General features: G+C 36.2%; 1 protein-coding gene across 4 annotated transcripts in view; it reads right to left on the bottom strand.

Moving 5' to 3' along the window:
* LOC102033021 (dystrophin) overlaps positions 1-22,648 on the bottom strand; it is a 391,913-nt gene that overhangs the window by 144,493 nt on the left and 224,772 nt on the right. For all 4 annotated transcript variants that reach the window (XM_031063886.1, XM_005429311.2, XM_031063887.1 and 1 more), the window contains exon 16: positions 17,937-18,083. In XM_031063886.1, coding sequence (XP_030919746.1) covers positions 17,937-18,083 — 147 coding nt within the window. The remainder of the gene's footprint in view (positions 1-17,936; positions 18,084-22,648) is intronic.

Below are 22,648 nucleotides of genomic sequence, written 5' to 3'. Positions count from 1 at the left end.
GAGATGATTCTCAAAGGACCTCTCCAAATCAAATCATTCCATGGTTCTGTAGCCTCCAGATTCCAAAAATGCACTGCTTGCCCTGCCTCATAGCAAGGTCCATATTCATTAAAAAGTGTGGCCAAAAGTAAAGGTGAATAAAAAAGGTTATTAGAATCTCTATTATGACAGCAATTTGCAGGTTGGGCCTCTTAAAAATTTTCTGCCTACTCCAGTTCACTTTTCGAATAGAAAAATTAGCCTGCTGTCTGTATTGATTCAAAAAATATATCATGGCACCTGGGTTTATTTTTTGGGGGTTTTTGTTTGTTTGTTTTGTTTTTGGGTTTGTTTTTTTTTTTTTTCTTTTGTTTTTCTTTGTTTTTGGTGTTAATCTGAAATACTTCCCATGAAACTGGTAAATCCTTTAAAGTCTATACAGAGGTAGCTGTTGGATTTAAATTCATTTCACAGGGTTTTTTTTTTTCCTCAGACAACCATCTGTGTGTCTGTTGTGATAGCCTATAGTACTGCAAGAATAAATTATATACCTTCTTGTCAGCTCTCAAACCTATTTTTGTTTCCCTTGTTGTCAGAAAATCTGTTTTGAAGTGTGAGCATAAACATATGGGAATGAGTATACAGATACAACAGACTTTTTCCTTCCAAAATCATCCCAGGACTTAAATTCTGACTGTAGTTAGAAAACTTAACAAAATTTATGATCTGCTTAAGTACAGAATGATAATTGAAAAATACAGAATTAAAGTTTAGCTGTTTTTCCTTCAATAAGACCAGCAGAAACTCCACATCATTCTAGTCTAGCCATTTTCTAATTAGCAAAAAACTGAACTTCCTGAAGACCTCTGGAGGACTTCTGGAATATAATGGATGGAATACCACCCTTTTAAACAGGCAGGGAGTTTTTTTTATTTGTTTTTTACATCTTGCAGCATCAGGTTAAATGCACTGAGTTAAGGAGGTACAAACAAATTCACTTCTAGAGGATTAATTGACTCCAGGACCAGCATTTTTTCCTGTCTCTGATCCAGTACAGGTTCAGTGGCATTGACTATGCACTTTTACAGTACAGCCATGAATACCCATTAAGTTACAGGAGTGAGGTATATCCAGAGTGATAATCATTCATTTGTGACTGCATTATGGTTCAAAACAGAATCAATAACACTGGAAATGTGAGGAGTGCCTTCAAAGATAAGTTAGCCTGACAAAAGATGCAATTTTCATATAGCCCTATTTTTCCCCCAGTCTTAGAAGTTTTAAATAAAATCTTGGATTTGTTCAAACATTGTTCCCTTGAGGAAATGCATTACTAATCTCGACTCCTACATCACCAAAACCATTTTGCCTGCCAGTTTTCTGTCACTTTTACAAGCTCTTAAAATTGTTTAACAACAGAAGTGGGATTTTCTAATTAATTGGGAAACTATTCACCAACTCCTATACTGGCAGCTAACATTTCTTCCCTAACAGATTCATATTATAATATGCTGAAGAATTTATATTCAAAATGTTCTAGTCTTTAGGAAATCTACCATTTATATCATAAATGCAGACTAAATGAGCCATTTACAGGTTTCCTTTTGTTACCAGCATATATTAAATAGAAAATATTAGGAGCAGTGGAAGCCATGCTCTGAAAGTTGTATTTCCCACACTATGAACTGTACAAATTTGTAAACCCAAAGCACATTACTGAGTAATCAAACTTGAATATTATTTACTATTTTAAAGGCAAAGAAAAATACAAATCACAATAAATTGTAACTGAATACTTCATACTTGGTAGAAAGGTAAAGTACTTTGACTTCAGCTGTGCTTCAATGCTATGGAATAAACTGCTGACTTGGTGCCTCATTTGAATCCTGACCTTCCTGAGGTCTGACACTGTGTTGACATTTAAATTTTACAAATGTTAAACCAGGCATCTCCTTCTGTGCTCAAGAGCTGGTGCTGTGGCTGAAATGTACCTGGCCAAATGTACTGCCAAGAGAGCTGCAAGATGGACTTTATTAGAATAATTATAGTGCATCACTATGAAATTAATTAGGGTAAACCTTCTTGATGGAGTGGTATGGAAGAAATGCAGTATCTGGAATCTTAATCTGACTGCAGAAGACACTATTTCTTTATATATATATATATGTGTATATATATGTATGTGTGTGTGTGTGTATGTATATACACACACGTGTTTTATACCAACCAGGTAATACAAAATATTAGAATGTGAACTCTTTGTTAGAGCAAACAGCCTTTAAAATAAGTCCATTAAATTTTAGGAAGGAGAATAATCATCACCAGTTTCTGGATTTGTAATTTTATGGCTCTAACAGTGTGCAGACATTACATCAGCTATCAAAGACACTACAACTACAGCAACTGTCCCAGAAGCACCACCACCCATTTTATAAGTTGGCCAAGTAGGCTGAGATCATGAAGATGTTGTTCACTATTTTAGACTTTCTTGTGAACAAGTTATTTTGGTTCATTTAGAAGGACTTCCTAATATTGGGAAAAATGGCTCATGAATTCATAAGCCTAACACCCTGCCCAACTTCCTGATTTATGTATTACTCTATGTCTTCATGGAAATTTACATTCTCACTGCTCATTTCACTGAATAGTTAAAGAATACTTACAAATCAAACTTCAATTCAAGCAACCTATTTTACTACCAAAGCAGTATGAAATATACTCAGAAAGAAAGGCACCTCAAAGAAAGCAAGCAAGCAGGATTGTATGCTCTGTCTCAAATATGTAACCTTACAGATATGACACAGGAAGGACATGAAGTCCTCTTATATTCTGTTGTACAGATTACAGACAGTGCATTGCAGAAAAAAAAATGAAGGGACTCTAATGAATCAGATGACAAAAATCAATGAAAATATCCAGTTTCACTAGAAGGACATAAAGTTACCATTTATGCAACTGATGCATGCAATTGGAGTTGGGAGGAACAGTCTCTTTGGCAAAGTATCAGTGAAATTAATTTTTGAATTTTGAGGGAAATGTAGGGCAGTGGGAATAGTTTCAAGTCGAGGAAAGCAGATACTATTTGAAAATTAGAGTGCTGTCACTGAAAGATGGTGATCATTGATGTGCATTCAGAAAGTGATCATTGGTGTACATTCAGAAAGGGAGCACAAGTTGAAATTACTGCTAATTTTCATGTAATGTTTTTTAGAACATATATATTTCTGCTTCAGGTCAGTGCAGCCTTACTGTGAAAAGAAATGGTTAACCTTTTCTCATGACTTCACCTCATGAGAGAAGACGCACAGTGCAAGGTTTTATTTAAATACCAACACCCCCTCCCCAAGGACGTGCAGTGTTCCAGCCTCTCTTTGTCTCCCCACATCTCTCCCAGAGGAGGGGGGACTGGAGAGCAGCCACAGGCTGTGCTGGAAATGTGCAGGTGCCCATGGAAGGCTACACAAGGGCTGAAGTGTCTTTGACTCCTGCTCCCACCTCTGGACCTGCTCCCCAACTTCTTGCATTTCTGACAGCATAGAATTTTGCAGTTCCACAACTCAGACAACCTTTCCTGTACATCACAACTCGCTCCAAACCTGGAAAATCCTGCAAGGGGTGGCTTTGTAGTAGCACAAGCCAGCACTGATATGGCATTGAAAAAGGGACAACAGCTGACAGGGGATAAAAACAAACCAGCTCCAACATGAGAAGAGGAAGAGAAGAGGAAGAGAAGAGGAAGAGAAGGGGAGAGGAGAGGAAGAGAAGGGGAGAGGAGAGGAGAGGAGAGGAGAGGAGAGGAGAGGAGAGGAGAGGAGAGAGAAGAGAGGAGAGGAGAAGAGAAGAGAGAGAAAAGAGAAGAGAAGAGAAGAGAAGAGAAAGAAGAGAAGAGAAGAGAAGAGAAGAGAAGAGAAGAGAAGAGAAGAGAAGAGAAGAGAAGAGAAGAGAAGAGAAGAGAAGAGAAGAGAAGAGAAGAGAAGAGAAAATACACCTTCAATCACCACTTACAGGTGATCTGTCCAATCAGATGTCCAATCCTGCTATAAAATCCATGAACCAGAATAAATATTTAGGAGGAAAAAAAACCCCTTTCTGCTATTTGCAAAAAGCCACTAGAAATCTAGCAAAAGCTTAAATACAGTTTGCGGTTTATTTTTAGTTATTATTATGATCTGTTGTTTAAGATTCCCATACAGGAAGAGTTATAGATTGATAGGACTATCCCAACAATTTTTCAATTAAATAACTAAATTAATGTAGAGAAATTTAATTAAAGCTGCACTGGTTTTTACAAATATAGTTAATTAAGCTGCTATCTAAAATTAAATCTCACCCAAACTCCTTTTACATTGCTGCAGCTCATCAGATATAATTAAAATTCTAGAGGTTCACCTATGCATCTGAATACTCATAAAAGAAAGAAAATCCACAACCAAAACTTGCTGAAGTAGTTTGAGAGGCTGCTGCTTTAATGGGATTTATACAGTCCTCAGAGTGGGAAGACAGCACATAAAACTGCCTCAGAAACAAATCCAGGTTTTCAAATCTGCACAGAATTTTTTTGTGTAGTGTAACAGGCCAAGAACCTTTGAAGATTTTCCACAAGTGGAGGGTAACAGATTGACATGAGCAGGAACCAGGGAGATAAATCCTGCTGACTTTATGTGCCTTGCATTGAAGTGAGCAGGAGCAGCACAGGTAAGGCACACAGCACTTACTGCACTCATATCCAGGAGCAGATGTGGGCATCCTCTCAGAGAGAAAAATTGCTTTTTCATAACTGGAAAATCTCAGGTTTTCTGGTAACCTGAGTGATCCCCTTTCCTTTCTGACTGTTTTTTTCTTGCTCAGACCCAGGCTAGTTTGTGTTGTTGGTCAGTTAAATGCAGATCTATTTTCCCGATGACAGTGGCTCAAGATCACCACACTTGTTTTACATAACAAGTAAACATTAAACACAAACATTTTATGTGTTGGCTGATCCAGAGAACGAGATGTTCAGACAGATGGGAGATTTATCAATGCATTACTTAAGATCAGAGAGCATTCTTAGAAGAGTTGCTTTTGGAGTTGGGGAGATTAACTGAAATACAGTTCAAGACTATGAGTTATCGCAAATAACAGTGACTTTTTTATTAAAACAGGCATATAACAAAACAAATGCTGACTAAACCAATGGGGGCAGCCGGAACTCAGACTGGGAGCTGGTCATTTCAACAGCTCTCCCTGTGTGGCAGCAAGTGTGAGCACAGGAGCCCAGCACTCATGGCAGCCACGTTATCCTGCATGGGCAGATCCCTCAGGAGTTCTGAGAGCATGCAAAAATAAAATTATCCTCCACTGTTAAAGGCACAAAGCTGAGTCACACAAAAATGTGTCAACATTTTTGTGACAGGTATTTGTTTTCTCTCTGCCAGCAAAAATATGCAGAAGATAAACATTGACCATATTTTTCATAATACGGCACACATAAAACCCTTTTGTGGGAAAAACACAGATGGGAATCCCATGTCTAATGACATGGAATTGAGTATAAATACCCCCAAAAACCTATATGTGAAAAATTTAATTTAAGGAGGAAGATGGTTCAAGGTCAGAATACTTGTTTCCAACTTGTGGCACAGGCATCTCTCTAAATAAATAAGAAAATCACATGCAATTCTTTTTAAAATATGAATTCACATAGGTTTAAAGAATTCCACAGGCTTTAAACTTAGAATCTGAAATGCAAGATGCAATTGCCCTATCATTTTATGTGGAGTAAGAAAAAGGAAAAGAAAAAGCAACAAACATCCAGAATATGATATTAATAAAATAAAATTGGAAAGACCTACTCGCTCCCTTTTGAAAACCCATCTCTCCTTAGAGGGAAAAAAATCATTAACTTTTTTTTGTGTATCAAAAATGAATGTGTGTCCTTTCTTGCACAGTAAAATCTGGAGAATCTACACAAATAACAAAGAGAGTAAAAATCCACAGAAGCTTGGAAATTGAACAACCAGTGATAATCTGTCTTTCTGCAGGCACTCGAATCACCCTCTTACCTTGAGCTTGCAGCAGAACAGGACCCTGGCAAATTGCTATAATCTCCTTTAACCCTAATCACCATTTTAATCAGAAAAAGGTGGGGCAGCCTGGAATTTGTACAGCAAGCAACTGTCATTCTATTTGCTAAATACACAGAGTGTGCAGCTAAAAGGTTAAAATGGTTCAAACTTTTATTGTCTTCAGAATATTGCATTTCAGCATTAACAGTTGACAAGTAGAAGAAAATAAAATTATGAGACTGTCTGTTCTCAAGGGCTTTAGAGGTCCGCTTAGACCATGGCTGCATCTCTCACTAAGTCTGATATTAAGAGATTTCTTGGAAAAAGAAAAGGTTGTGATTCATACAACTGCCAGGACTAAAAGCCTACCTCACCTTACATTGCACTTTTCCTCTCACTATCCCTCTAATTTCTTCTCATTTCAGATTATAAATTTTCTAGCTGTGTTCTCTATTTATTCATTTAATGATTTTCTTCCTAGCCTTTTCTTAATAAATAGTGGTATGGTTGTGGATGTTATGACAGACAGGGAGAAGCTTATATGAAGAGGAAGAAAGGAAGCATCAAGGAGAAAAAGAGCAATGAGAGAAACTATAAAGAGCATCAAGGAGATTGTAGGCAGGGGAAGATTAAAGGAAAATGCAGCAGACAACTGTGATTTTCAGCTATAAAGGATTCAGCAGCTGTCATTAAAAACCTGCAGCTCTTCTTGAGACATATTGATCACACTATTTCAATGTTTGCCATACAACTTCCCTCTGTTTACTTCAAATTACAGCAGTACTCACACTAATACTTATCTCAAACAACTATTTGCTTTTTTGAAGGAGGAAGAATGTCCTGTATTTCTCCCTCTTTTCTTATTCCAGAAAGGACTGCTGAACTTTGAGTGCTCTGCTCACCTTGTCACTAACACAAAAATATCAAAATACCCTTCATGCTAAAGAGGATGGCTTTTTTTTATGTTTCTAATTTTTTTTTATGAGAGCCATTTATACATACAACTTCTTTAATATTGTAGACACTTCCTTGATTAAGTATCCCTGTAGGGCAGAGAAGGCAGTATCTCTGTATTTACACAGTATTGGAGAGTTGTAACCAATCCTGGAAATAATGGTAGAACATCATTAGACTGTGGACAACTGGAGAAGATTTGTTTCTAGGATTTCTAACCCATTTTTCACACCATATTCTTGTACTGATATCCAAAAAAACATTTCTAAAAATGCAAACACTTCTTTTGATAAATACTAACACAGTCCTTATCTTCCACCTGTGTCTCAAGCCTAATTTTTTAAAGTTATCTCACAGTTTTTAATCACACAGGTCCTTTTAAATACCTTGTAATCTGAAATATAAATGTTAGAGAACAAAAATGCATGAAGTGGGATAATTCATGTTTGCCACATACCTCCTCTTGTAACACCCTTTTTAGAGGTATTGGGTTTTTTACATATTAAAACCAACTGTATTAGTTTAAACCATAGAATTACATTAGATTTTGGGCAAAAAGGAGAAGGGCAAAAAAGTAGAAAAGAGCACATTCATACTGTCCTTTGCTTTCAAACACAAAGCCAATACCTTCCAAAGGCTTCTCATTCCCCACTGAGAAAAGAAAAAAATGTCCCTTATATCATGTCTTCCCCTTTAGGTACATTAATGGCATTTTTGTTCTGATGTGACTTTGTAAGAATCAAAATGCCTCAGCCTTAGGGTTTTTTTTTTACTTTTTATAATGCACTAAGCTCAACAAACCTTCGTAGAAAATAGAATACTCTTAATTATGAATAAATTAACTAAATTAGCAACATGAGATGGATATGAAATTAGAGGATTGTTAATTGAAACTGCAAACACAGCTGTATACAGCTTAGAGATGAATCACACCAGTAATGACACAGATGTTTATAAAATGTGATTATGTTCAGCAGAAGCATACAGCCTATTCTTATATTGCGTCATTGAAATGGTTTTTAAATCCATGAACACCAGGAACCAGAATCTCAGGGATGGCAAATTAGGCTCCCTGGATATGTGAATTAGTGTTGTCTGAATGTCAGCAATTTAATTCTCCAGCTTTCAAAGAATGTAGAAATGGAGCCAAAAACAAACATCTGTTAGTTATAGTCTCATTCAGAAAAAAAAAAAAAAAAAAAAAAAAAAAAAAAAAAAAAAATCTCTGGCAAGTTAGAGCCTATCTGAATATGAGCAAGACAGTGAAATACAGTATCTCTAAGCTGTGTGAATATACTGATTGTGTAATTAATATAACACAAGAGCTCGAGAAATCTACTTTGTGTACAACTGTGAATTTGTCTTTTTGGGACTATCCCTCCAAAGTGCTAGAAGGATCAGGAACAAGTGATATTTCCTATCTACATATTTAAGAATTGATTAGCTTCCTAAAGACAGGATTTTTTTTCTTTCAACTTTTACAACTTTCCTAGGTGTTCTTCAATAAATTGTACAATAAAGGTGATGAGTGTTTTTCTGGGAGAAAAAGGTACAAATGCTGCTCCTGGGTCACCCGAGGATATCTGAGCTGAGCAGGCTCAGCAGGGCTGCAGTCAGCCCAGCTGGGAGGGATGGCAGAGCAGACAAAGCCAGCAGCCCATGGGGGCTTAAACTCCAACATACCAGAGTAAATTCTGCAGGGGCAGCTCTCATTTCACAGTGAGCTCTGAGCACCCACAGCAGCACATAAATGTTATGTTAAACACTCTGTGATTTGTTTCCTGCAACAGTTCACAGACTAACAGAAGCAGATTTTACAACACCAATGGTAGCCATGCTTTCAATGAACACTGAATAATGCAAGATCATAGTTTGTGTCCAGCACTGTAGTGTAGCTCACATCACAGACACTATTATCTGATTCAGGGGCCTTGGCCTATATAAGGATAAATACTTATTAACACAAATGTACATGAAGGAGAAGTTGTTTTTCTAGCTCCCTTTTCTAGAGAATGGGACAGACCTTTGAACTATGTAACTATCTATATGAAACTAAAAGTAAAAACTATCAGTAAAACTAAAACTTACACCAACTCAGCACAATATCATTACAATTCTGATAAATTTTATAAATGTAGCTCTGATCCATAAATGGACACTTACCTGAAAACACATAAATTCATTCACAAGATGGTTAAATTAATTTGAAAAAATACATAGAATGTCATTGGCAAAGCTGAAATAATCAGCATGACCTGGCACTGTTAAACATCACAGGCTTGTCCCATCAGCTGTGGGAACTACTGAGCACAGTCTAACGATGTGGGGGCACAGTGCTGAGACAGAAAAGTGGTGAACATAAAACTTGATTTGACTCTGTCTTTCTGAAACTTTATTTGATGGGAGCTGACCTCCTATTCACTGGTGAAGAAAAAAGGATTAGACCCTGACTTAAAAGGAAGAAGCTCACTCGATTTCTGCAACAGACCATACCAGTCTGACAAAATTTTACAGGTCATTCACAGCTGAATAAAGTTATGGAGGCTTTATGAGAAAAATGTAACCCCTTTCTCATTAGAGGTAAACCTAGGCAGATTCAGGGATGTATTGCAGGTAGCTATGACAACTGATGTGCAACCCAAATTCAGTTATCTTAGCTTTCTGGCTGGCAAAAGTACAGACAAAATCAACTCAGGATTTGAAATGTGATGTTTTGAGATAAGGAACAGTAATGTCTGGATATACAAAAAGCACAAAGCCATTTCATGGAAGACACAATCTTCTATTTCTTCTGAATACCCCAAAAATCACTACACCGAAGCAGCAGTCTACTATCAGCTGTGTGTCAGCTAATTAATTAGGACAGAACTGTTTGTTTTTACAGATGAAAGAATCATAAATGAGGGTATTGAAAGGAAAGGACACAAAACACTTGAGGACAGTATGAGGAATCAGAGGAATGAAAGTGAAAACATCCAACAAAATGAACATGCTACCTATGGATGTAAATTTAGGATTATTTTTCTGGATTGATTAATTCTAATTAATTTTGGTTTAAAACAATCTGAACTGTGCTAGAGAAACAATTTTGAACACCCAAAAAAATGGAAGAGCAAAACTGAGTCTTCAACTTCCATACTTGAAGCTCCCCCAAAAATGTCATAAAGAATTTCCTTTCCACAAACAGGAATAGGGTGTTGATCTTTCCAGGTACAAAAGAAATAAAAAATGAATACTAATAAAACCTGAAATTGTAAGCTCTGGGTCAATAATTGTAATCCATACTATGTTTGTTCTGTAACCAAGGGGTATATTTCTAAAGTTTATTGCAGTATCATTGTTTTATAAACTAACAACAAGCACAAGAATTGAACAGCTTAGATGAGACACAGGAAGAGCATCTTGAAATAACACCTTCTGCCTATGTTGTGCTGGGTACATCCAAATTAGGAAGGACTTTATACAAGATTTTGTACACACAACATATAAGAGGATTTGAGCCATTTTAATTATAAAGTGCCCTCCTCTACAGCAAACACACCATTACATCACTTCCATACTGCTCATGGTTTCTATACAAGGGCACAACATTCAACTTTACTCAAACCATGTTGAAAACTGCACTGGCAACTTCAGAGAGCACCTTGTGAAAATATTTTTAAAATGACACACATAATCTTCCATAGAGGCTGGTTTCAAATCTGTGTCACAACTTAATGCCACTGACATTTTTAGTATTTTAAACACTATTATTAACAGTACTTCTAAGAGAGAAAAAAAAAATCCTTCTTAGTCTCACTGAAGCAAAAAGATATAAAAAATACAGCACAAAATACTACCTAGCTTAAAGACTGCAAAAGCTTTCTGTAACCTGAAAGTAGATGGCCTGACATAAAACTATCTGCAGTGATATAATACATAATTGATATGTCAGAAAGACACAAAATGACTCAACAAAGAAATAAAAAAGGCTAACATTAACCTTCTGCGCTGGAAATGTGCGTATTATTTCTTTTCCTTGGGCTTTTAATCACTTCAAATGAAGTTTCTTGTAAAAAAAATCACATAGTTTCAGAAGAAGTGAAAATGGGGAGAAAGAGAAATATGTTTTGCCAGTTTTACATTCTCACTCTAAAAACCTTTAACAATACTTTGGCACGGGTACTTGGAATCTAAGGGGTTTTATATTGCTTTCAATCCAAGGGTATTCATTAAGGTTTCATTGAGTTACAAGCCTCTGAAAATCACATTAGAGAGCCTTTACTGGGCAGCTCTTAAATTCAGTGAATGCTCTATCTGCCACAAACGTGTTCCACATTAAAAGCAAACTTTGAACTTCTGCTCCAAGCGCGGTTCAAACCGGGCGGGTGCGAACGGGCGGAGGATGAGGGTGAGAGGATGAGTGTGAGAGGATGTGTGAGAGGATGAGTGTGAGAGGATGAGTGTGAGAGGATGAGTGTCATAGGACAATGTGTCAGAGGATGTGTCAGAGGACAATATTTCAGAGGGCAATGTGTCATAGGAAGTGTGTCATAGGATGAGTGTCAGAGGACAATGTGTCAGAAGATGTGTCAGAGGATGTGTGAGCAGATGAGTGTGAGAGGATGAGTGTGAGAGGGTGTGTGTGAGAGGATGTGTGTGTTAGAGGATGTGTGTCAAAGAATGTGTGTCAAAAGACATGTGACAGTGGATATATGTCAGAGGACATGCGTCACAGGATGTGTCATAGGATGTGTGTCACAGGACACGTGTCAGAGGACATGTGACAGAGGACAGTGTGTCAGAGGACAGCATGTCAGAGGATGTGTATCAGCAGTGTGCATCGCTTCCAGGGGATGGAGCAGAGCCACAGATTGCACAGATCCATCACAAAGATCCATCTGGTGCCAGCAGACAGCTGACCCTGCCTCCTGCCCTGCCCGACCTACACCCTCCTGTCCTCTCCTATTGCTTTAGCAAAATCTAACCTGAAAATTACGAGCTCTGACAGTTGATAACATTTTGGGAAGGAAAAGGGTCTGTGGAGTGGAAGCAAGGACTGGAGATGGACTTATAATTGCAAGATTCATTTTTGTTTTGTCCATGTTTGCTTTCACTAATGACTGCTGCTAACCTTGTGCACTTCCCAGCTGTTCCCTCTCACACATTCTTACCTTAAACAACCCTAATCTGTCATAATGAGCAGCCTAAACATAGCTGATTGGAATCAGGTCACACACCTAAAAAGGTATTGAAAAAAGTCAGGCCACATTCTCTCAATTTGTGCAAGAAAAAAGCTATCTGTGCAATTTTGGAATCCAAGGTAAAATCTTCTAACTCCTGTGGTTTACACCTCTGTACAGGACTGAAACTCAGAGCTTTAATTCTTCAAATGTAACTTCCACACTCCTTGTCAAAGGGATTTCTACAGAAATTATTTGCAATAACGGTTTTGAGATGATCAGGTATTATACATGATGAACACTAAAGAATACAGTTTCAGTGGTGGTTGGTAAATAAGATAAAGAGCTACAAACTGGATGGTTTAGATAAAACTACTTGACTAAAACCCAACAGAACTAGTGGATGTTGGTTTCCAGTATCATAACGTCTGTTTTCCTGAGTATCCTAAATATAGTCTGGTATGAGTCATATGGATGGGCGCTGCCAAACACAATCTATAACTGCTGACAGGTGGAAGTAAATTGTTCGAGTCTTCCTTTATAAGGAAATGAGACTTACATATTTCAACTAATACACCCATTCTTTTCCTATCATTTATCCATCAAATAGATAAATGGGAGATCTTACAGAATATATTGTATATGCAAAGGTTGTACAAGAGAGTGCTAAATTCAAGATGCACACGTAGCATATTTTCTTACTTTTGATAAATTTTAGGTGCTTTTCTTTTCACACATAAACAGCATAACTCAGCTTTTATAATCCCTTGCACTCACACACATTTGTGAGAAACAGAAGAATACATTGAAAGAAAGGTACAGATGCATATTGTAATGAGGATATAAAGTAGGGCAAATTGCTATTCTTCTGTATGATTCTTCAAAACATCTTCATAGAGGACAAAATTTCAGCGTAAAGGAAGACAAAAGAGCATAACAAAACTCTCAAAATGAATGCACCTCCTTTACAAAAAATGATTAAAGCATTTGCAATTTCCAGCAAAGTGAAATTCATCAGACACATCATAAATTTAGTAAGATTTTATTAAGGTTTTATTAGTTTTCCTGCTGTCATGTCTGTGGATGATAACCATTCCTGTTTATAGTTACACACTTTCTTTCACTGACTGCCCTAAAGATGTCACAATGAAGGTGTCCTCCTAATTTAGGAAGGAATATTTCCAATTTTTGACACAGACTTCATTAGCGGAATTGAATCCCAATCCTGACAGCTGGCCTTCCTCCACTAACTTACAGAAATAAATAAATTGGATTTATAAAGAATGAATCGCTGCAAAATGAATTCTATATGCATAATTTTGCAGACAAACATTGAGAAAATCTGAGACTCAATCTAACAGAAATGAAGAAAAATGCTTGGGTCCATGACTTCTGCAGCCAACTGGCATAGCCAATTAAACAAATAAGAGACCATTAAGTGCTGTGACAATTGTGGTTTTGGCGGAAGTTCCTGTTCTCATGGAACATACAAACCAACATTTCGACTAAGTAGTCCGATGGGAAAACTCAAATTCCAAAAAGGACCAAAATCTCCCTCTGGTGGGAAGATGAAGTCTGCAACCACAAAATAATTTCAAATTTCAAGGTTGAAAAGCACCATTATTTTACTAGTGACTTAACTACTATAATTCTAACTGAGCTAGAATTTTGGTTCCATATATTTAGAAAAGTTGTCTCTCATTTTTTTTCAGCTACTAACAGATGACACATGTCAAAATCCAGTTTAAAAAAGGAGAAAAAACCAAAGAAATAGAAACAAATTAGTTATTAAAATTAATGAAATATCACAATAGAAAGAGAAACTGCTAAGATAACAGAAAGGTAATCATATATAAATATAAAAATATAAAATTGAACGGCCTTTTATATCGCCCATCCATTTAGACATGACATTCTCTGTCCATACAGAGGAAGCAACATTTTTCTTGCTGCTGTTGCATCATTTAAATCTATCAACTTTAACCTCAGTTTGCACTCACTCACTGTTTAATAATAAATAACTCTACTTGTAATTTAATATATAGAACAATATAAGGCAAATATTCAGTATATGACAAGAGCTTTCATGTATGATGAAAGCTGTGGTAGATACTAGATTCTATGCACTACCATTTGGACAACTGAACTGTAAAGTAAGAGAGATTTTTTCTAAGGAAAATTATATGAGAGGATATCCTTGATCACTTTCAAATTTTAATTCCATGGTTTAGACATGAAGTTTACTTCCTGGAACCATTACTGCATAAAATTTAAAAAAGGAAACTTGGTTCAATTCAACTGCAAGAGACCTGAAGAAGACATTTCTTTTACATAGGTATTTTTGTTGTTATTTCATTTTTTTGCAGGATGTTTTTCTTGGAGAAGGCATGAAAGACAGAAGGTGAAGTAAAATTAAAAAAAGTCCAAACCAAAAACCTGCTACAATAGGTCACTGCTGATTTCAGCTTATATTTTGCTGCACCTTCCTTGCCTTAGTGTCCAACCCCAATAAAAAGCAATGTGTGAGCTGAGGACTGCTGCCCAGAATGCCTCTGATTCAGCTCTTTAGAGGTTCACTGGCCAGCAAGACTTTGATGCATAGTGACAATTTTACACTGATTTCAGGGAGAAAGGATTTCCTTTTTGGCTTCTATATTCTTGATATTGGCACCTCTGGAAATACAGATGGTAAGATCCATTCATATTTCTCACCACAGATTCAAAGAATCAGCTAATATTTGTGAAGCACACAGAGGAAGCTGGATTTTGAAATAATTCATTGCAGCAACAGTTATTACACTAGTGTGCATTATGCAGCTCAGTAAAGAGCCTGTCTTCAGCAGAATACAAATAAAATGATGATATGACTTTAGATAAGTGCCTGCAGGGGTACTGAAAGCCTGCTGGCTCTTCACAGCTCCTGCAAGCAGAGAGTGCTCTTCAATGGAACAGAACAATAGCTGTGGCTGGACCTTCTAAACAAATGGCAGCATGTTTTTTGCACCACAACGATCTTCAAATCCCCACATCCTGTCCTGCAGAATCTTTGCTACTGGTGCAAGATGAGCTGAGGAGTTAGGAATGATACTGAAATTAGGGCTTATGCTTCTTGACATACATTATATATATGGATATAAATAATAGAATTATAGAAAAGTTTAGATTGGAAAACACCTTGGGCTGATTTAGGTTTTTGATGTGCTCAAAGACAACCACTCAAAAACTACCAACATACAAAAGTAAAAGCACTAGTGTATAAATACCATAGTGAAATATCTTAATTGATACATTTATGGATGAAAGACAGTTCTTACTGTATTTTTCAGCTTGTTAAAGGTACCATTCTAAATGAAAACAAACAAAGTTTGATTTAAACCAAAAAAATCCTGAGGACTGCAGGCGATGTTCTCTGTGGGATACTTGTAAATTCTTTTACATGTCAGGAGTTTGCCCTTTGACCAGCATTACACCAACCAGATCTCTGACTTAGTGAAATGGATATAACTCCCACCAATTTTAGGGGATTCCTGGCTCCCTAAATGCCAACTGGAAGTAAGCAAGGGTTTGCAAGACACGTTCTACCCCAGACTGAGCTCATTACATAGACTGTTTGAAGCACACATGAGAGCTCCTTGTGAAATTCATAACAAGTAGCTCCTTGCAAAGATTTCATCTCCTTTAATGTAGGAAAAATTAAAAAAAATAAACAGAATATTTTCCACAAAACTATTCTATTAAAGTCAGGAAGCTACTCAAAGTCCACAGAAGATGACACAGTTTTCAGTGACTGAGCTGAGTGCATCAGCTTTCATTAATGAAATGCACTCCACACAACACTTCAAAACCAGGACTGGTTAAGCCTGTAAATGGCTGAGTGCTTTCTGTACATTTTTGTACCACTAATACTCTGGAGTATATTCACTAAAATTGAATACAAACCAGGTAAATTAATGGCAAACATGCCTTACTGCAAAAATAAAAATGAAATTCTGGGAAGATTCTGGAGGAATCTTTGATTCTATTCACTAACAGCACTAGTCTCACTGTAGAACCACTGTGCAATACTGCAAATGACTGACTACGGTTGGCCTTATTCTTATGATTATAAAAGGAATATAATATTAAATCTCTATAAGATTTGGCTTAAGATGATGCATTTCCTCCTCTAATCTTATGTAAGTTCCCAGTGTTAATAAAGAAGCAAGTGAGACATGATTACCTCCTTTACAAAATGTTTCGGGTGTGATAAATTTTATGTCTTTGTGCACTTTTCCTGCACATAACAAAGGCTGGATATTTTTCTGGCAATCAATAGAGCAGAACTCTCTGTTTTATGATTTCCCTGAACTGATATTTTCTAAGAAATGGGGTACATGGATAAGAAATATTTTCCCCATTAGGAATATGGCAAGGGTGGAGAAAGAGATCTAACCTTTGAGGAGGGAGAAGAAGATAAGTAAGCTAAGAAAATAAACAAGGGGAGTACAGAAAAAAACCCAAACAAAGAGAAATAAGGGAAGGAAGATGGGGAAATCTAGAGAAGAGCAGGGACACAGAAAGAATTGCTTTTTGAAAATAAGAATTAAGAAAAGCCTGAGAGAAAACACAATCGGTGTAAAAAAAAGACACATAAAAATAAACTGAAATTTATAGAAAAAAATGGTGAAAAGGTTAAAGTAGATATTTTAGGTGACATTAGCATAAAAAAGGCAATTAATAAATAAATTAAAAAAACCACACAACCACCAGAATGAAAAAGAAATATACTGACAACTGTAAAGTCAGAAACAAACAACAGGAACATACCTTTTTTCATGAAACAAAAACAATTTTCATTTTTGCTATTCCTATTACATGGCCAAAATTTCAGTTTTCTATAAAGGGTATAACATCTAAATGGAGTGCTGGTCATACATAAAAAAGTCTAGCCCTAAGATGGAAAGATACATAATAGTCTAAAAAAGTGCCATTGGGTGTGAGTGTCCCACAGATCTTGCATATAGCACAGTTGGTCCAAATAATTGTATATTTGTTCCAATTGATCTATTCTATTCAAGTCTATGCTATTTTATCATCTTCTAAAAAAATGAGCTCTACCTCTCAATACATTTCAAATTCTGCTCTCTTTTAAGTAGAAAAATTATATTATAGGAACAGATGTATCTTTCCTCTTTCCTAGGGTCACAACTTGGCCTTTAGTATATCACAACCTTTCAAAGTTACTTATGTCTTTTCCCCTCAGGATGTGTTTAAAAATTTACTGGAGTGCTTTCACCCTACTCTCTGTATCTTCCAGGTGACATTTAAGTAAATATGAAAAAAGACAGTAAAACATAATATTTCAATTATCTGTCTGTTCTATCAGCAATAATATCTCGCCCTGACATACTGTCTCCAAGTATCTTCAGAGAAGATGAAAATTTTATTTTCTAAATATCTAGATTTGATAAATCAAAGCAATAATTTACAGTGAAAGTGAATTGTTCACAATGTTTCCCAAGCTCCGTGGAAGATAACGCATTATCTTTGAAATGTGTGCAAAACGTATCGCTTGCCCTTTGTATTTTTAAACCATCAACAATATCAGGTTGGGCCTCTTTCTAATGCATTTATGAATGGTAACAATAAAACAGTTTCTTGGGCTTTCTCATCTTTCATTCTTTTGGTGCTATCCCACAGGGAACAAAGCACAGAGAAATAAAAATATTTACTTAAATGCAGCATAAAGGAAAAAGTAATGTGAAATAAAAATATTTACTTAAATGCAGCATAAAGGAAAAAGTCAAGTGAAATATACCTGCAGCACCTTCCACCTTGTGTTTAGGTCTTCCACACAGCTGAGATTGTACTGGGAGAGTTGAAGGTCGGGGGGAGTGAAGCGGTGAGCGAGCTCGTTGACGTGGTGCACCTTTTCCTTAAGGGGAACAAGTTCTGCCCGATAAACCTGTGTGAATCAAATAGAAATATAAATTAATATGAGCACGGACTTCAAAAACTATGGGTCTGCTACCAGCTGATTAGTAATGTAAAGATATTACATGCCAAGCTGAAAGGAAAGAGCGTACGATTCAGTTGCCTGTCTGTTTCTTTAACTTCATATGGACTTTTGGTCTCAAGTGTAAGGCCTGGCATTTCAGAAGGTGCTGTGAATTTGGAACCGTCACAGCCACTTCTGCCCAGTTTAGCCAAATTTCTAACCAGCACACCCACTGGGAGTTGCACTGTCTTCTGCTTCATCCTTTACTTGTGTTTAACAGGTTCAGTCAGGATGGATGGGAGTGATAAGTATAGCTTAACACAGGAAAACAGAGGAAGACAGCTGTTCACAAATATGACAAATGGAAAAATAATGAAACTTTTACAGACCCAAGGCCATCGTTTTACCATGGGTATTGTGTGCGTTACAAAAAAAAAATGGTTAATAATGGGAACTCCATGGGGAAAAAAAAAAAGAGACAGAGAATGATAAAAAAAATTGCTATGCATCCCAAATTGGCTTACAATACTTATATTTAAAAGAAAAAACAAAAGAATGTTTATTTTTAGATAACCTTTGAAACTATGCGTAAAAGCAGTTTAGCTAATAATTTCAGTAATGTATGTGAAAACCAGAATCTGCCAGTTATAAACTCCTTCTTTTTAAAATCAACAACCTGATGAAGATGTCTCCATGATGTATCAGGGTACATTCAGATAAATTCAGGGCACCATGACTTTATCAAAGAGAGGAATCTCTATGTAGATCTTTCACTGCTCCATATCTATTTTTTCTAAGGAGACATTTATGAATTTTTAATGTGATAAAATATGTCAAAATGTAACAATGAGTCATTTCTAAGGGACAAATTCTGTCATTCTCAGGATCATGTTTTATCGCCATGTGATGCCTGTGCACAAAGGCAGAATAATTTACTTGCTACATTAGTCTGCTCTATAGCTCCTTTCTCTCAGCATTTTTAATATAAACCACATGTGGTCTGCATCTCATTTTAGTTCATCAAATAACCTGAAATTATTGCCTAGTAATCTTTTCATCAACACATGATGCAAAATAAGGTAAAAAAAAGCCCATCCAGTATCTCAGTGAAGCTTAAGAGTAAATAATATGAAGACATTCATAGACATTAGAATGCCATGAAGAGCAGTAAAGGTAAACATAATTGAAAAATTGTTCCTCAAACATCTTTTAAGACCAGACTTGACTTCCATCAATTATGTTAAATTACCCTGCAACATAGGGAGTTAGACTGCCTTAAGTGGTACTCATACAGTGAATGACTCTAATGATCAATCTCTAAACTACACCATCAGAAGGGATGTGTATTTTGTAAAAGAAGTGCAGAGAAATATGCAAATGCCATGATGTGAGAGAAGATGCGTACATCAAGCTCATGACATAACAGTTGACTTCCCCATTTCACCAGTTTTATACCACTGGAGTAGAACTGACATTACTGGTGAGAACAGATTTATGGCTTAGCGCCGAGCAAGGTCTGAAATGCAAAGAAAATGAAGACAGCTCACGTTTGGTTTTACCCTAGAGAGTTATATATGTGCTTACTTTGAACTTTTTAGTTAGCAAGTGAGTTCAGAGAACAAACAACATGCTGTAAAAGTAGACATTTGTTGTTGTAAAGTAAAGGCCTCAAAGGCTGAAGAAATATATACACCTCTATCTGAGCACTTCACTTACAAATGGTTGTTTTACTGCTTTTTTTTCTGTGATCTGCTATCATGGCCCAAGGTGCCTGGTCATGACTCTGTGGCTTATGTTTGGAATGACCAACTCAGTTCCTCCTGTGTTGCTTTGTTTCCAAGATGGGAGAACACCTCTAATCTAGCGTCACCAATGACCACTTTGCATAAAATATAGATATACATGTGTATGAATTTAGATATCTTATAACAGAAAATATATCATGAAGGTAATATATAATAAAAATTAAATACACACACTATATATATATATGTAAAATAAAAAACACTGACAGAATAAATGCCAATCAATAGATGCAAAGAGCAGTTCCTAACCACAGTGCACTTTAATGCAGTTCCTGTAGTAAATCAAGTTAATTTTCTATTATTTGTATGGGATTAGGATCAGCTTTCTGATTGAAAAACATCACTGCTTAGGCAAAGCACACAGGACTTATCAGGCACTTGTTTTTAAACATATATTAAAGTATCTGGCTGATTTCAGACCAATTATTTGCATCTGCACTTTGTACTTGAAAGTACTGGTCTCACTTGAACACTGACATTAATAATTAGGTAAATAATATTAGCCATTATACCTAAATTAAAATGAAATAGAAAATATTTCATAATTAGTCAGCACGTTTTTTGACTGTAAGTTATGTTACAGACCAAAAAGGCTATGGCACAGAAGCAACCCCCCACAAAAAAAATGAAATGGACATGGAAGTAAAGCTTCTGCCTTCTCTTCAATTGATGTCCAAATTAATTTTTTTGTACTGCAACGAGAATGATTTTTGCAATGTGATAACAATATTCCAATGCACAAAATACCACAGTTTTTGCCTTTAAATTCAACATTCTGCATTCTATTATTGCTAAGCCTGAATTTTTGCTAGTGTTTTTATTAGCTGGCCAAATCCAAGCATGATAAAGAGCAAGAACAAAAAAAGGAATGCTAGTCAATGAACAGCTATATAATTAATATCAATAAGCTTACAATTAAAAAACTGTAGACAGAAAAGAGAAAAATAACCACAGAAAGATTTGGAATGTGACTTTGGAGTATTAAGGAGTCAGCAACTGTAAGCCTTCTTTAAGCAACAGTTTATCACAGACATCCAGTCCATCAGTCAGCCTGCATGATTCTAGAGCTAAGCATCTGTAGAAGCAGAAATTTAGAATTTTTACTGGAAATGTGTTACAGAAATATTTATATTTCTAATAATAATTTTGTATAATACAAGACTGGTTGATTTTTTCTATTTTTTTTCCTTCTGCATAAAGAGCACTAAACATATAACAGGTTTATATCGAACAAAATTAAAGAATTATATTGCTGGTAATTTAAAAACCAAAATACATGGTGAGTAGTAGTGTATTACTATCACAAGGAGATGTACCCATTAAATTGCTCAGAGTGCAAATGAGTTCACAGTATGAACAGCGATAGGACAACCAGCCTCAAATTATCTTCATTATAACTGTCCTTATGCAAGACAGAATTTCAATGGTTTGTGATACTGTAGGTGGCAGATTGGATTTTAAATGATCCGTACAGTCTTGCTAGAAAATATTTCAAAATGCCTTGGAAAATGAGCAAGGACTCCAGAAGACACATACCACAGGCATCCTAACCAGACAAATACTAAAACTCTGGAGAGCACACAGTAGCCAAAATCAGTCACATGATGAGCTCATTTTGCCCAGTCCCTTGACTGATATTAGACAACACAATTCCTTAAGGAAGGAAGCAAGGGAAAGCATCAGCTTCCCTGTCCCTTGCACTCTTCCAGCTCAGCAACTTGAGTGTCAGAGATTAAGGAGCCAGGAGCTGTATTTTGATGTCAAACAGATCTTGATGGAATCTTTTCCAAGGAATTCCATACTTGATTTTTGGACTACCATAGGGTTATATGATCAAAAATATTACCTCTGGTATATTTAACATTTAGGTTAGGGTTTTGGGGTTTTTTTTACACCTGTTTCTGGAGACTCACTTGTGTCCTAAATCTTAGCTCATAAGAGACATAGATCAACCATTCTTAGTGGACTTTGTGCTGTGTCAGGATGTATGAGACCTACATCATATTTTTTCCTTCCTTTTGCTTAAGATGCAAAGATGGAGATATATTTGTTTAAATGTGGGTATCTATAAGGTATGTACATCTGATTTGCCTTTATATTTAAATGGTTCCTTTATATCTACAGCTAATCAACCCCATCTTCTTGAGTTGAACATAATGTAAGGTTTTACTATAGGATGGCAAGGATCACATTCTGAATTGTAACAACAGAAATGAGCAGATTTTAATTGACTATATAGGGAGCCTAGGCAAGTGACTCACATACAGACAGCTATCTGAAAAAAAAGACAAAATAATAAGACAAACCCCACTCCAAGACCACTCATTCTGTCCTTGGATACCTTTTACATAGTCTGGTATAATTTTTTTTAGATTGGGTTTGTATTCATCAAGATGTGCCTCTGTATTAATAATTTTATTTTCCAGTTCATTTATGTACATGCTAGACAGAGTAGACCTTCTGGAGCACATCATCTTCCTCTTCAGGAAAACGGATCCATGCTTTTTGTTTCCCAATAATTGGCTATTTATCCACCAGAAGACCTTTCATATTCTCTCAGTGGAACTTTATTTCTTTGCTGGAAGACATCCTTAAAACCCCTGGGGAATTGCAAATGACCTATAGCTCCTTAAACATTATGCCCATGTTTCCTTAAAGTCACAGTTGGAGATGTAAGGCACACCTACTTTTACAAACTTGTTCTCTCTTCTACAGAATATCCTTTCC

The sequence above is a fragment of the Geospiza fortis genome, unplaced genomic scaffold (assembly GCF_000277835.1).
Source record: "Geospiza fortis unplaced genomic scaffold, GeoFor_1.0 scaffold331, whole genome shotgun sequence".
Lineage (NCBI taxonomy): Eukaryota > Metazoa > Chordata > Aves > Passeriformes > Thraupidae > Geospiza > Geospiza fortis.
This window is presented reverse-complemented; position numbering and strand designations above follow the sequence as displayed.